Source organism: Megalops cyprinoides, chromosome 2 (assembly GCF_013368585.1).
Source record: "Megalops cyprinoides isolate fMegCyp1 chromosome 2, fMegCyp1.pri, whole genome shotgun sequence".
Lineage (NCBI taxonomy): Eukaryota > Metazoa > Chordata > Actinopteri > Elopiformes > Megalopidae > Megalops > Megalops cyprinoides.
In genome coordinates, this window is record NC_050584.1 from 52,150,414 (window position 1) to 52,167,189 (window position 16,776).

General features: G+C 40.2%; 1 protein-coding gene across 1 annotated transcript; it reads left to right on the forward strand.

Moving 5' to 3' along the window:
* The first annotated feature begins 262 nt into the window (after positions 1-262).
* uck2a (uridine-cytidine kinase 2a) lies at positions 263-15,095 on the forward strand. Its single transcript, XM_036522399.1, has 7 exons — positions 263-502; positions 7,885-8,044; positions 8,989-9,085; positions 9,439-9,581; positions 9,798-9,895; positions 11,161-11,209; positions 12,025-15,095. The coding sequence occupies exons 1-7, from the start codon at positions 398-400 to the stop codon at positions 12,159-12,161; spliced, it is 789 nt and encodes a 262-aa protein (XP_036378292.1). The 5' UTR covers positions 263-397; the 3' UTR covers positions 12,162-15,095.
* The last annotated feature ends 1,681 nt before the right edge of the window (positions 15,096-16,776 follow it).

Sequence of the window (16,776 nt, forward strand, 5' to 3'; positions counted from 1 at the left end):
GTTTCTGCATTGCTGTAAAAATCCCGGTTAAACTTCAAAATAAGGGTTATTTACTTCTCTTCGCCCATGTCTCGCAACAAATTGATGATGACACTAGTTGGCAATTAGACCTAGGGGGCACAAAGAGGATTGTAGTGTAACCTTGCTGTGTAGTGTTTATTGAAACGATTCATTCTGGTGTTTTTAGGTTCTCATTTTGTGCGTTATCTGTGTGGGAGGTGGATGCAAATCATTCCCAGGGCTGGGTACGTCTTCTGCACTTTTGGTGTTGTGCGACCGCAACTGGTAACGAATCTCATACTCTCACTGTTTGCCATAGCGCAAGCCTAAAAGGAAAGAGGAGGAGCACGGGCTAAGTTAAACCTACTCCCAGCGAGTCCACACGCTTAGTGTAAGCATGGCAGGCGACAGCGAGACGCGGCTGGAAAACCGAGCCGAAAATGAACATGCAAGCCGGCAGCCTTTCCTCATCGGGGTGGCCGGGGGTACTGCCAGCGGCAAGGTTGGCACTCTGTTTTTGACGTACTTAAATGTTGCAGTTTTTAAAGACTTTTTAAAGAAACAGTCAAATATATAAATAAAAAACGTGTTTCTCTTTGAGAGATGGGAGCGCACCGACCGCGTGGCTCATGTCAGACACCTACCCTGCTAGCTAGCTAATCAGTGTGTCACACTTGCTTCATTGTTATTCTTTTCTGTCTAGTCGTCAAAAAGGATCACCGTTAATAAGTATCAAACATAAATGTGCGATCAGTATTTGATTATTCAGGTGCTGTGTCATTGTGCCGATAGTCAAATTTGTTTGATTTTTCTACGCATTTGTTGTCTGGCTAGTGCTAGCTCCTTTATGACTGTGATTTAAGGGTAGCCTAGCCAATATGCTGTTACGTTTTTTTGTAAATCACATCGAAACTGTATAAAGCTAGTTAAGTATATGTTTAACTACGCACCTATAACTCAGAAATTAGTCAACATGGGGTCATCTTGTTTGGCATCCTAGTCATATGCCTATTGCCATCCATCTGAAGTCATATTACCGGAAAATCCGTGGATATACACATTTTTTTGTTGAAGAAATCGATTTCGTCGTCTTTAGAATACTTGCCATTGTCTAAAGTCAAATTTTCATACCAGTATCGTCGTGTTACAGATAACGATATGTAAGAATCGGTGAAACACGGATATGAGAGGAAAACAATGTCAACATCTTTTGTTATCGCGCAAGCTAGCTAGCTCGAAACAATGCTAGTATGCTGCCTGTACAGACGTATCCCATTAGACACATTTGTTCGTTTCCTTAGATGAAAAACAAAAAACTTGAATCAAAAAATGAGAACAAAGCCAAATAGTCACACGAAATACGGCTTTGGCGTAGACGCGTGTTGTGGGGGAGGTAGCCATTGCTAACGGGAAATCGTCTGTTGCTGATTTCAACATGGCATTTTAGGTAGCTAGTTATTCCCTCGACGATGGCACGGGTAAACCTGAAAACGGGAAATCAAAAAATACTCCTCATTTAGCCAATCGTCGTGAAATATGTTGTGGAGAAGTTGATTCTTATGCGTCAGGAGGACTATTAGAAGCGGCTCGAAAAGAACAGGTCAGCAGCCGTCATCAAACAGTAATGAGGTCAGCTGTATAGCGGCAGCGACTGTTGCAGGTTACCTCACAATGTGACGTGCACGGCCTAGTCGGCACGTCCATGCGCCAAGTGCTCACGGGCCCCAACCGATCCAGGATCAGTGTACATTCCCCTAATCCAACCTAGCGATGATATGAAAACTGTGTAAGCTGATGCAGGATCAGTTGAGCTGTCTACTCCCACGTGGAACTGCTTTGGCTAGACTATGACGTTTTGTTAGTACTTGCTGTGTTAAATCAACCGTCATTTTCATTTTGTAAAAGTCAACTACAGTTATATTCTCATGTATTATTACTTTACTGTGAGTCTAAACAAAATATTTTACCATCAGTTTTATCACCAAATCTTGCTGTTCCATACAACCAAGGCCTCTATTTTACTTATGTGATAAAAAGTTTTGGTCTCAAGGTCTTATTGATATTTACAGCTCTTTACTTCTAAACAAGACCTTGATGCAAAAGTAACAAAACAAAATGACACTCACACAAAAAACACCTCACCATATTTGGTGCCAAGGCCATTTTTTGTTTTGGTTTTCTCATAGAGACTAAAATGCCTGTGCACTAATTGAGTAATCTTCAAGTATCTGTGTGGTCACTAGCTCAGAATAGCTGTATTCTGATCCTATCTCAGTTTTCTTCCATGGACGTATGGGCAATGTCTGATAGACACCTTTGGTAAGGAGTGCAATACTCCTGAACTGCTCTGCAGAATATATGGTCATTGGGATTGTATCATGTTTGTATGTTGTTTTAGTGCTAGGATGGCATGTAAAATTTGTGTGAGCATGATGATGATCATGATGAAGGAAGCCATTGATTAAGGAGATGTTTGTGTTCAAAGCATTTCCAGCTTCCTCGTACATTTTCTGTTGTCTTACATTTTTGTTATTTAATGTATGAGTTTTATTGGCCTGCAGTGTTCTTGATTTCTGGGCAGATGGTGAATCATCTGTCCCATTTACCAGGTGGTCACGTCTTTTTTGTAGAAAATACTGTCTGGCTTTTGTAACTTTTTTTCATCAGACTTTATGATTTATTACCAAAGCTGGTGAACATTTAGTGGATAAAAAAGCTCAGCCCTTCAAGTGTTGTCTGTGGGTTGTTTATCATATCTGTGCCTTTGAAGATTTGAAACATGGTTTAGAATTTCTACTGTATGCTTTAAGCTTTTACATTAAATATCGGGCAACTACAAACGAAGTGACAGCATAACTCACCAGGAGAAGATATTCTATGGGGTCACTCATGGTATCATATTATGGGAAAGTTTTCATAATAGCGGAGGGGCGGATTCAACGTAAAGCCATTGGTTGTATTGTAGGCTATTTTGTAAAAAGATGGAATATGTGAGTTGGAATATATCTTACACATATTCCGCACAAATGCACACATATAATATGTTCAGTGTGACAGGTGGGCTTTTGCTTTTGTTGACATGTAGAGGTGAACACCTGACTGAACACCAAATGAGTTACCAGTTATAGTGAACTGCTTGGCATGATTGATTAGACATTACAACACTTCATACTGGCAGGTAGTCTGTTGTTTGCATTGAAAAGTTTTGGCCTGTTCTGCTCAATGTGAATTAAAGATTCATAGTCATGTTAAAGAATGGTTAAAAACAATTCTAATTTATTCTTTGTTTAAATTATTGATGCTCGCAACATCCGTGTATTGTGACTTCTGTGTGTATCTAAGACTTCTTCACAGTAGTGTATGTCTGTTTGAGCAGACATAATGAGATAACGGCAGGGCCCTGACTACTCCCTGTTGGCTGTATCTTTGACCCAGATAGGGGCAAGGTTTACCGCTCGCACACAGCTGTTGCCTTGCCACACATCTAGTTCCTGTTGAGAGCGAGCTGAGGAGGGACGGAATAAACATCTGAATAAACTCCGTATTGAGAGGTGTGATCACATTGCAGTTTAACTGGCGGCATAGTTGTTCCGCCTTCCACATTGCTGTGTAGTTGAGGCTTTTGGCTTTCCTCAGGTAGCAGAACTTGTTGAGCAGCAGGTGAGATGGATTGTAGTGTGGTAAATGCTGTAGAATGGAAATGGTTAGTCTGGGTGGAGCGTGGTGTGTTCGTCTGTGTGTTACATTTCAGATCAGCACTGTTGTAAGAATGATAAGGCAACTCAAAATCAAGGTAAATCAAAAGGAAATAAACACATTTCTACTGGTAAACATATTCCCAAATCTGTTTTGTTGGATACTTAGAGTTGAGACATAAAATATGATTTTACATGAGGTAATCAAACAAAGTGATTTATATTAGGTGATTATAACATGCATTTCAATTAAATGGTCGGGCTTTTACTCATTGTGGTAATATATTGGGATACTTATGTGTTACTTTCATAATGTGATGACACAAGTTGTGTAAAATACATATAAGAATGTAGCTAGCTAGTTCTCAAAGAAGTAGTTGAATATCCACTGTCCTCAACAAGCCATAGCAGTCCAAACAATCTTTTAGTTATGAATTATGGACAAAGAAGCTGTATACCAAAAAGATTAAGCATATTACATAGATTAATGAAATATGCATACATGTGTCAACCAAATTAGTATTTATGAAGATGAAAAGCTGTGTAAAAATGATATCCTGGAGGCAAAAGTCCTAAGCAGGAATCCCAGGAAGCAACTTAGACCAACTCAGTCCAGATTTGGATTTTTGGATAAAATCCAAAAATCCAAATTTTGGATTTTAAAATAATTGGCATAAATTATATTGTTATTTAATCAATGTCAATGTGGTGTAGCTAGCTGTAATGCATTGTCGGTGTTCAGTATACATTTGTTCACATGGTTCTGGCATGAGCAAGGAGACCTTCTTCCATTGGGGAACATCCAGAGGGGAAACTTTGGGGTATCCCTTCATAGTGTTGTAAGGTTAGTTACCTGTATGGCTTATCAAATATTTGTCAGGGTATAGTCAGAGTTAATGTTGAAAAGTTTATAATGCTACCAAAAAGTGCACTGGATCTTATTTGTATGTGGAAACAGATGCAGAAGACTTGAATTTGACTTTTGCCATGTTAAAGTGATTGTTTTGTATGGAACACCATGCCATATCAAAACCACTTTGCATTGAATTGACTTGCCTGGGTACATCCCATGTATATACACAAGACTAAAGGAGGAGTGTAATTATTTCTAAACCAGTTTTAAAATTTTGGCAAGGGTATCCCTGTAACCTAGATATTTTGTTAGTGTGGGATTGACCCTCTAATTTTTAATGGAAAAAATTCATACATTCGATGGCCAAGCACCATTTTTTTCCGCTGCAGTTTTGGTGTAGTGCTGACAGGGCCAGCTCGGTGGGCAGAGATGGGGAATAAGTAAACTGCAGTTTAGCAGGACACAAAAGAACTACGGGGACTGGGGCTGCTGAAGAATGTTTAGTCAGCATTGGCAAGAGACACTTTTTTTTTTTTTTTTTTTGTCTGCCCATGCTAGGTTAGGCGAGGCCTTCTTTTGGCAGTGATGGTTGCAGTGTTGCCTGGCACTGCACTGCAGGGGCAATTGCAGATAAAAGAGTGAAGGCAGAAGCTTCTCCCATGCACTGGGGTCTGTGCTGGACTCTGAGGCTTGGGTCAGGCAGTGGGCTTTTTTTTTAGGTAGTCGGCTTTTCCTTTAGCAGTGGGATTTTTTGTGGTCAGCGGGCACTGTGTCTGGCAGAGGGGCTGTACAGGAGACGGTTTTACTTCCTGTCACGCCTGTGCATAAGTACATAAATATGCACTTATGTGTTCTAATATTTGTGGGAAGAGGACAGATTTGGTGATTCTGATGAACATTTGTGTGTACCTCTCCCATTCACTTTGAATTTACAGTACTTGAATCCCTACAATGTCTTACATTGAGCCTTTGTGTGCTCCAAAGGCTTGAACATGCTTGTGGATAATTACTTAAATGGATTGTGAGAAACCCTGACAACTGGCATTGCGGCTAAGGGAGGCTCTTTAAGGCATGCACACTGTGTGGCTTACACGAGAGGAAGCTCAGTGCATTGAGTTGTGTTCATGACCACACAGTTGTTTTCTGTAGAAAAGGAACATCTCCTTTTTGTTGAGAGAGTGCCTCTGAATGCTTTCTCCTCTCAACTGGTTTTCATGGCTCAACCCAACATGGCTATGACGCTTCGAAAGTAGCATTTCAAAGAGGAAGCAGGACGTTCTTTTTTTGGTTGTAAATGTGGTTTGCAAATCATAACAGCGTTAATACCCTTTTTGTCATATGTGCAAATAATTAGGAGTTCTTTAATTCCCCAAGTGGAAAAGCCCAGACATTCCTCTGCGTGGTGTGATGCTTTGTGTCCAGCTAAGGTGTGTTTGTCCCCTTATGTATTGCAGCATGGTTTTTTTGATGGGAGGGAAGTAGCGTTATCTGTGGCTGTTTTCTGTTCTTCGCGTTGGTTGGCTAGCGGTAAGTGGTTAGATAATAACTGCAGTCATCTTGTGGCATGTGAAGATACAGAATTATGATAATGTCAACAGCAATAACTGAATATTTTCTGCCTGTTGTTTTTGTTCATATTATTGAAGTACATTCTGCCTTTTGGGAAAAGATGAAACACTGATGAAATTTGGCAGAGAAGTAGAGAAAGAATGCCCCACCCTATCCGCATGGGACTAATAACACGCACAAAAAGGAATTTTACACATTTATTATAATGACAAAAAGAGATACGGAAGACAGTGAGCACACCAACAAAACAGCTTGAAATAAATAAGCTAAATTAAATACAAGAAGAAAATAACAGGCAAACAAAATAACTACAAAACACCTAAGATCACAAAGACAAGGCTTTTTTTATTCCAAATTATTCAAAGTGTAATACTGTCATTCTGTTGTCAGAATGTCTGCATATTAAAAAAAATTGACAAAAGTCACTGATGTATTGTAGTGGCTCCACAGTTGCTGTATATGTTATGCTTACAAGGAACAGTTTTGCTACAAATAACAAGTTCCTGTTTGATGTGTTGACATGGGGATTCCATTAATTGGTTCTTTGGATGGGCCTCTTGAAATATTTCTGTATTGAACAAAATGGCCACCACAAGCTAATACAATTTATGTGATATATATTAAGTGATATCTGTTAGGTCTAACAGTCACACACAAACTTCAGCCTATGTCCAACATACCTCCTAAGTTCATGATCACACATTAAGCAACACACCTGCTTCAACAGACAAGCTCTTGAATTTTTCCCATTTTGGTGATTAATAGCAATTATTTAAACAACATCGTAAACAGCATATTCTCCTCATTACTCGTCACACTTATGACACCAGTCATAACAGCAACAGTTTTGTGCTTGTCTTCGTCTGCTATCTGCGTCTATATTTATTATTGTTATTAAGTGTTATATTTTATTAGTATTATTTCTGGGTTGGGAAATTGTTATACACCTGGAAAAAGGCTTTCCAGCTTAGATTATGAAATGTAACGTGTGTTTTTGGAGGTCTGCATTACCTTTCTGTCTTCCTGTTTTATTTTCTCCTCTCTTCTCCCATTCACAATTTAGGTGAAATTGAAATGGAATTAGTCTCTGTGGTCAAAAAACTGAGGAAAGAAAATAGCTTGTGGACATTATTATTCTGCTCCAGATCTAACTAGCATGTTGGTATTACCTGGATGTGTGCAGTTGAAGAAGGGATACTTAGGCCGTGTTCATGTGTGTCCATTTGCTTTGAAGGGAACTCGTCTTTGAAGTCTGTTGCATAGGTGAACAACAGCTGCAGTTGAGGAAGAGGCATTATTCAGTTGCAGGACAGTTTACTTTAATGACATATGTAGTTTGATATAATTGTTGTACCATTTGATTGCAAATCGAGGACCCACGTCTTTCAGATGCATAAGATCTGCAGAACAAGTTTGAACAGTTCTATTTAACTCTGTTTCTTTCCAGTATCGAAAGCGGTAACATATTTAAAAAATGAACTTAAGCCTGTAGTGGATCATATTTGGCTGCATGATAAATTAACTCAGACATGAAATAAAGGATAATGAATAATAACTTTAGCAACCTGTGTAGCCATCGACTTCTCCTTCCACCTCTTCCTGAGCTTCTCTCTTCATGTTCCAATGTGAATAATGGTTGCTATCCTGTGTAGACAGGTGTCTCTTGAGGTATCACACACAGTTAAAAAGTGATTCTTGAGCAAGTCTGTGAGCTGCTTTCATTAGATGGTAATGGTGTTTTTCTTTTATTGTCCCTGTGTGGTGCAGTCGTCTGTCTGTGGGAAGATCATGGAGCTGCTGGGACAGAATAAGATAGACCATCACCAGAGGCAGGTGGCCATTCTAAGCCAGGACAGCTTCTACCGTGTGCTGACCCCAGAGCAGAAGGCCAAAGCACTGAAGGGCCAATTCAACTTTGACCATCCAGGTAGGCAGGACCCTACAGCCACCATCACATTCACAATCCAGTGCAATTTGATTGATTGCTCCCTTAACCACTTACTGTTTGAGGTAAAGGTAAGTATCTCTGATTTAATTTGTGATCTGAAACAATTTATAATTCTGTTGTCTTCCCTGAACAATCATGTTGGTGCAGTTTCACAGTACTTGATTCAGTGTGAACCACATTTATCGTCCATGTATTATGTCTTACTGGCTTGAAGTTGTCAGATCATTACATAACATAAAATTAATGTGTTTGTCTCAAAAAGTGATACAGCTAAAAGAACCTGTCTGCCCAGTTATTTTTTGTGTTTCTCATGTATGTTGGCACAAAGACCATTGTGGGAACTTTCAGATGCTCAGAAAACTATCTTTGACAAAAAATGCATTAGTATTGTGCCGATGTTGATGTATTTCCTTAGACTTCAGGGACTTGCTGTCACTTAACCCTGAATGAGGTGTTTGTCATTCATTATTTTTAGGGCGCATGGAATACTGCTAGTTAAAACTGAAAGAGAATAGTGCCCTACAGGACAATAACCTTAGGAGTGACTGTTTTTCCCTTGCTCCCTCTATGCCCACCAGTTTCTTGTGATCAGCAACAGGACTGGAAAGAAACCCATCTTGGCATCTTTGATGACTACAAAAGACCATCGTATTTAAAGTATTTACTCCCCCTTCCCCCCCTCTTTGGCTGAGTATGTCTGAATCTCCTGCTGTCGTTGCATTCTGGCTCTTTATTGGTGGCTACAGGTTTTAGCGAGTGGGACTTTGCAGCCTGCTTGGGACCAACATTCGTGCAGCACCCTGTCAGTTCTGTGAGGTTTACAGTCTGTGATCCTCACCTGCACTTGAATTCCCAGGCCGTGATCCAGCCCTGTTCCGAGACTTGCTTGGGTATCAGCCCCTGTCTTTCTCCCTTTTGCACAGATGCGTTCGACAACGAGCTCATCGTGAAGACACTATGGGACATCATGGAAGGCAAAGCAGTCCAGATCCCAGTGTATGACTTTGTCACCCATTCCAGGTCAGCGCCGCTGCTACAGGAAACATTACATGTTCATCAAGCACTGTAGTTGGCTAGGGCTGGTTCTCAGTTGGAACAAAAGTAGAGCATTATAGATTTCACATTTCCAGCAAAAGTGGCCTTATTCTGTGAGCTTTCAGTGCTGTGTAAAAGCACTGAGGCTGACAGTTAATTTTAATTGAATGCCTACTGCTCTGAGTGAAAGGGTGACCTGTTGCACAGCAGGAAACAGGATGATCTATTCTACACAGTGATCACATTACTCCTTTTCAGGATGGCATTTTGTTCTACAAAGGGTTTACTTTGCTTGGGGCTTCTGTTGTAACGTTTGGTTCGTTTTTCTTTACTTGAAGGAAGGAGGAGAGTGTAACAGTGTACCCTGCTGACGTGGTGCTATTTGAGGGGATCCTGATGTTCTACTCCCAGGAGATCAGGGACATGTTTCAGATGAAGCTGTTTGTGGACACAGATGCTGACACTCGCCTCTCCCGTCGAGGTATGAAGCATGGATATGTCTCCTTGGGAAGATTCAGTCTTTTACAGTGTACCCATACATGTGTGCTTTGAGTTTGGATTTTAGCACATTACAAAGCTGTCAGTAGCCGTCAAGACTTGTTATGAGGTTATGCTTCGACATATCAGGCAGAGGAGATTAGAGACTTCAGGTTGTGACTTTGTCTGCTTGACCGTCACCGCATCCTCTGTGTCTTAGTGTTGAGGGACATCAGCGAACGAGGCCGTGACCTGGAGCAGGTGCTGACACAGTACATCACCTTTGTCAAGCCTGCCTTTGAGGAGTTCTGTCTGCCAGTGAGTACTTAGAGTCCTACCTCTTAGCCTCCCCTTCAACCCACACCAGACAGAGCTTTTCACAGTTCAGTGTCACATGGCAAAAAAAAAACGCCTTTCTGTGGCTTTCAAGGCTCCTACCCAGAGAAATGGGTTTAAGTTTATCATTGGTTGAAAAGTGAGGCCTCTTTTGATTTTTTTTTTGTGTTAGGCACAACTTCATTGATCCCCTTTGCAAAATAAGCAAATCTAAGATACTGGGTACTTACATGAGGTTATCCTGTGGGTTAGGTTTATCTCTGAAGGCTATAGATACAATAGACCAATATATAATAGGTACATTGATGAAATAAATTAGCTGTAATATCCTTCACGAGAATCATGTAAAAATAAAATTACTTGGCTGTTCTTTGCCATGTTACCCAGACAAGTTGACTGTCCCTGGGCTGGTTCAGAGATGGAAAGGGGCTGAATAGTTATCTGTATTTCCAAGTAATGAAGATAAAATCTTAGTTTTACTTCGGCAGTTGAAAGGGTGCACTCCTAGGGCGTATCACCTTTCAAAAGCATGCAGACATACCTTTTACCATGTCTGCAGTTACTTCTCACTTGTGTGTATTCTGCCAGCTTGTATCTTCCCTGCTTGTAGGAGCACTTGAGGTTTCAGATATGGGCACTGCTGTTGCTGCTGGTACTGCATATAATTGCTGCATTCCTTCATGTTTTCAATGTAACTCTGTGTCTGAGTTTATACCTCTGTTGGCAAACGTTGGATAAAGCTCAGGCGGATCCAAATCTAGTCATACCTGTTCTTTGGGTTGGCTGTAATATAATTGTAGGTGGAAGAGGGTACCACAGGTATGCCTGTTATATCATCATTGGTCTTTGCCAGTTTTGTAAGAATTACCCTTTGTGCTCTGAGGAATTTTAGTTTCTTTTATGCATTATTAGATGCTACTTACAGATAACCGCATTAAATTCTCCCACATCCAATCTGAATAATTTTCACTGCTTTCTAAAGAGTTAGTCATACTCAGAGACATGCAGAGACATGCTAGATATTAAAGCAAGATGGCACTGGGTAGGAGCATTAGAGTAAAAGCTTGGGTTTTGAATGAAGCCTACCAGAGGCAGATGTACCATTACATGCAGTGGCAATCAGGAAGTTGGCACAAAGTTTAAAAAAAAAAAAAAAAAAACAACAAACAGGATGATTATTTTGGTCGGGTTCTACCAGACATTCTCTGGAATTTTGCTGTAACCCTGTTCTTTGTTTACTTTTCCAGACCAAGAAGTATGCCGATGTGATCATTCCTCGGGGAGCCGATAACCTTGGTAAGGCTGTGTTTTGTCTCCTCTGATCATCGCAGCCTAGCGCAGCCGAGCAACCGAGAGGCAGCTGCAGTGACCCACCCCTGGCCCACAGCATGCCACCAAAATGTTTTAGTGGAGTTAATTAATCTCCCAAATATCTTTTACCTGCAGTGCTTAAATGGCTGTCACACAGCATCTGCTGGATGTGTGCAGTGCAGTGCACTGAGTGGGCAATGGAATGATTTTGTTTGTGCTTTTGGTCACACCGTTCTTTTATGATTCAGTCTTTGCCGTGGAGATGGTTGGTTATTGTGTATGTGAGGAGACCGCATTGCTGTGGTGATGTTGATTTTTCGGAGGGGAAGAAAGTGTGATAATAGTCCAGTAACAGCAAGATCAGGAGAGGACTTCCTCGGACTGTGGTGTGAGAATAGATCTCTTGCTCTACATAATTACTCATTTTTTAGATCAGGATGAGAGAGACTCGGGAGATGCAAACTTGTATTGCACCAGATTTATTCAATTAAAACATTGTTTTTAGCCTTCTCAGAAATAGGACTAGTAGTGACTGGGTATTGTGTAAGAACTGGTGGTTGCAGAATAAAGTGAGTTGATGGATGATTTGCTGCTGGAAGTGAAATGCATACCTTGTCATTATCAAGCTGCTCGCCAATTTCATTATCAGAATACATCAGTAACATGAGTCGTTACACTACTGTTATGCTGCAGTGTAGAATCTGTGTGGAGTGAGTGTCTGCCAAAGCACACAAGCAGCAAGTGCTCCCATGAATACACACGGCATCCTTAACCATTTTCCCCGCTCTCTGTCGTTGTAGTTGCCATAAACTTGATTGTGCAGCACATCCAGGACATTCTGACCGGCGGGCTGACGAAGCGTCAGAATGGCTGCGTCAACGGCTACAGCACGCCTCGAAAGAGGAAGACATCGGAGTCCAGCAGTCGTCCACACTGACCTCACTTCCCCTCTCCCCGGGAAAGAGAGCAACGGATGGAGGAGGGGAGGGTTATCTGTATATACCGCCAGTCAGCCACACTGTATTTAAAATTGAGAAGACATATACAGGAACTACAAGGCCTTCATGAATATTATTTTTGGACTGGATGAAATGTTTTGGAAGGTAAAAGATATTTAGTTCCCAGTGCTGGAACAACTGCAGGTCAGAGGCAAAATCGCTGTGTTGTGATTTATTTATTTCAGATTTTTTTTTTAAATGAGCTTCTGCCCCCTCCCTGTTGTGCTTGCAGAAATGAATAAAGGAAGAGGAGTGCTGGTTGAGCTGAGTGGTGCTTGAACCCCAGCTGCTTGTTCAGAAACGCCAGCACTCTTGAGTTTTTGGTCAGTGGTGTTGTCGTTATTGTTGGTGGGGAGGGGTGTGTGGTTGGAGAGGGATGCAAGTGGCAGACACATTTATTTACTTCTGAGGAGTTTTGACATGTGTACAGCTGCAACACCTATTAGAATGTGAAATGCACAAAGTCTAGTCCTTTGCTCACAATGGCGTTTATTTACACTAACTGAGAAAACCTGTAAAAGTGGTTGGCTTTGAAATGGTGTTTGATTAAGCCTTTTTTGATTACACCACAGTTGCTTCACTGGTCCACAAGTCAGCAGTGTCTGTGATTCTCTCTTGGCTGCACCCGCACTCCTTGACCCCCCAACTTGCTCATCCAATAATGCTCTGGCAGCAGAAATGCCCTGGGTCTGCATTTGTGATAACGTGCAGTAGGAGGAGACAAACTTGGCCCTGACACCGTAGCTCAACCCAACAGTTTAATTTTCCACTTTCGGGTCCCTGAAAAAACTTGCCTCCATGCCACACCCAAAACAGAAGGACTGCTTTGTGTAAAGATAGAATAACTATTTCTACCCAAGGCCAGTGGATTAGTCTGATTCTCTGTAGGTGGATAGAGGTCTCCAGTAAACCTGTAAGGACCACTGCCTTGTCTTACACCAGGGCACATTCAGGGATAATTCAGGTTATCTGCGTTCCAGTGCAGTTTTCTGCCTTAGCAGCCTAATTTCACAATGCAAGTGTTACATTCTCTGAGTGCAACAAAACACTATGAGTAAATGCAGTCTGACAACTCAAAACAGGTATTTTAAGAAATGATGACAAATTGTGTAACATTTATCCTCTTTCACTTGATAATTTCACTGAAATAAAGCTTAGTCTTGATTTGCCCTGGGCCCTTCAAAATCTTTATTTTGCTGAAATGAACCATTAGACACACATTTCTGTCTCAAGTGAAGAATGGAAATTGAGTGTGTTGTATGTACAGTACATTGCACCGCCCTGAACAATGCCCCATCTCTTGGCAAACAGGGCCAGTTAACCAGTCACTGCCTATTCAGACACTGTGGGAGTAGGACATTACCTTCCTACTTTCCTGTGACATGACCATCATGCCTGTGCTCTACTGTAAGGGTCCTCTGTGCAGATATCTGTATGCACAATCACCATTGACCCTTGACTGAAACCTAATGTACTGCTGGGATTTTGAAGATGTTTATTTTTTGTCCCCTCAGTGTTTTAAGGATGCTTTTTGTAAAACCAATAAAAAGCACTGGTTATAGGAGACAGGGTAGTTTATCACATGTTATATGGATTTTAAAAAATGCACTTTGGCTGTATTACAGTATGTGATTTAAGCACGCACAATGTAATTTTGCCAATTGGGGTGCGTGAATTTCAGCTAAAAACTTGCTTGCGGGTGAGGTTGTGAACAGACCTGGATCCCACAGTGTTGACGAAAATGCATCTTTAGAAAAAAAAATTTTGTTTGTTGGTAGTCCCAGTTTTATGTGCATTACATTTTCCTCTTGTTTCTACTTTCAGTATTGCTAGTGATTCTTCCTGAGTAACCATTCTCAGCGATGAGTCTGTTTAACTATTATATTCTTGGCGACTGCGCTGTGCATTGTTGCTGTTATGGATCAGCTTGGGATGCTCCCATATCACTCGCTTTCCTATACAATGGGATGAGAAAGCATGATATTCTGCACTGTGGCCTCCCATCAGTTTCACACGCTGTAACTGCCACAGTTGTACCTTTTGTGAGAGTGCCTCATGCTCTATGTCTGGGAACAAATTAAAAAAAAAAAAAAACAATTTTGCTGTCACCAAAAATGATAGTCAGACATCGTTCCTTAGCTAATGGTGCCTACCTCTAAACATTTTTTATGCAAACAGTACCTTTCTTTGCATCTATCCACAAGTGGTGGTTGTTTGCCCTGTAGATTTCACCATGAAGTGGTGCCCGATGTGTTTGCTGTTTAGTTCCTGCATACTCAGATTTCTAGTTCCTTGTTACACCCTGTTATGAGTCATTGCCCATTGAATATTTAACTGTAATGTGACTCCATAGTAAGGGAAAAGATATGCCTAAAAATATCAGAGTGAAGGATGAGATACCAACGTAAATTTCATTTGTTGAGCACTGGTATTATGTGCATATTAAACCTACAATTCGTTTATATGTATATACTGTACTTGTAAATGTTATTGTTTCCATTGTGAAGCAAGTCTGCGTTTTGTATTGGTATCATGCAGCGCATGTGGAGAAACTGCAAAAAAGCGTCTTACTCAGAGTGGCAATGCAAGTGAATGGCTAAATGTGATTTCAGGGAATCTGTTTAGTCCACATCTTGTCAGAGAATGAGAGAGTAGGAGATTTCCTCAAATGTGCTTTGTAGTGCTGATTCAAACACCAGCTTTGGGATAAGACGCCTTTTGCCTTATGAAAAGACTTAACTGTTTTTTTTCCACATTTATTGAATATACAGTGCTTAGCTGAGGCATGCATTTTGTCAGTTTTTGTTATTTTGTTATTTTTCCAGATTATAGATTGGCAGCCTTTCTTTCATTGCTTAGTCAGATTTAGTTGTCACTATTGTAACAAGAAAAAAAAAACAAGATAATGTCTACATGCCTTTGTACCTAAGCACACAAGTCAAGGGGGGGGGGGGGGGGGGGGGGAAGCAGTGGTTTACTAGTTTAGATGGGCATAAACCAAAAAATAGGTTAGTATTCCCTTGACATGAAATGTCTTGTGTCTTTTGGTTCCAATGTTTGTGGGTAGTTATTGTCATTATTCTACTGTCAAAATTATTTGTCCAGCAGTGCATATAAATAAGGTGAGTATAGCTTTACTCACATTCTGTGATTAAGTGTACATATAAATGTTTTCTGCTGCATTTTTGAAAAGAATTGTCAGGTTTTTATTGCCCTCCTGCAGTTGCTCTTTGAAAGTGAACTGCTATATGACATTGGCCATGAAAGAAGATCGATGAAGTTGAGAGGAAAAATTAGGGACCCTACGTGCAATGAATGGCATGCATTAGTTGTTGTTTAGCAATAACAACAGCCAACCTGCACTAACAGCTGCTTGTATACTCAAACCAAAAACTTTAAAAGCTGCAATATGTTACATGCACACATTTATATGACCATCAGTGACGTTATGTAGAGTAGGGCCAGTTTGCTTGGTGGCTAAAGGTATGTCAGTGAAATAGTTGGTCATGCAATAACACATCCTTGATAATTGCAGTGGTAAATATTTAGAGCAAAGACAAAAACAACATTCTTGTTCAATAAAATATCCGTACCATTTAGCTACATAAACCAATAATGGTATTTAGTGCTTGCTTTGAATTAGGTTCCTGATGAAGGTTTGGCTTATCTGATAGTTACATGGCAATGTTTCATTTTTCTTACAAATAATGTTGGGTTTTTCTTTCTTCCTTTTCATGCCAAGATATTAGTTTTGACTTTAAAATGTATCATAATGTAAATGGTGAGGACATGTAAGAGGTTGTGTAATCAAGCAGCAACAATCAAACAATAAAGATTTTTTACTGTCAAAGATGTGTTTTAATGTCTGTTTTCCAAAATCTACATGATTAATAAATCTGCTAGATAAATGTCTAATAAGGAACAGTAATTCTATGACTAGTACAACTACAATTATATGACCAAAAGGTCAGCACAACACTTGTGGTTTGTCCTTGATAGTTACCTAAATTTGTTGTTTTGCAGTCCTGCTGATTTATGTAAAATAATTCATACAGCAACCATACATCAATCAGTTAATGCATTTTAATTTAGTGCACTGGCCTTCAGGTTTGTCTTCCTAGATAAATAAAGTAGAACTGTTGTTACACAGTCAACTGTGTTGATAACACCTCACATATAATATTTACAGTACAATGCAAACTAAACAAGCACTAGAGACTGATTGAAACAACACATATATTTGGTGGTCTTCTTTTTGTCTAGATTTCTAAATGGTTGTGAAGAAAAGGCAGTGCTTTATTGCAGATCATTCATATTCAGACATTGATGTTCAATTTGTTGATATTACAATTTACGAGTCAACAAAAAGGTTATTCTATGGAAAATGTTGTTGTCATAAAATATAACTGCTTAATTGCCCAGATTGATTTTCTAATCGCAGGCAACAGCTGTGAAACTTGCCATAGTTGTCTGTTCATGCAATCTATTTTTTTAGAAAGCAACTATTCATAAACGAACATACATGAACAAATCATTTTAACATGAATCAGCAAA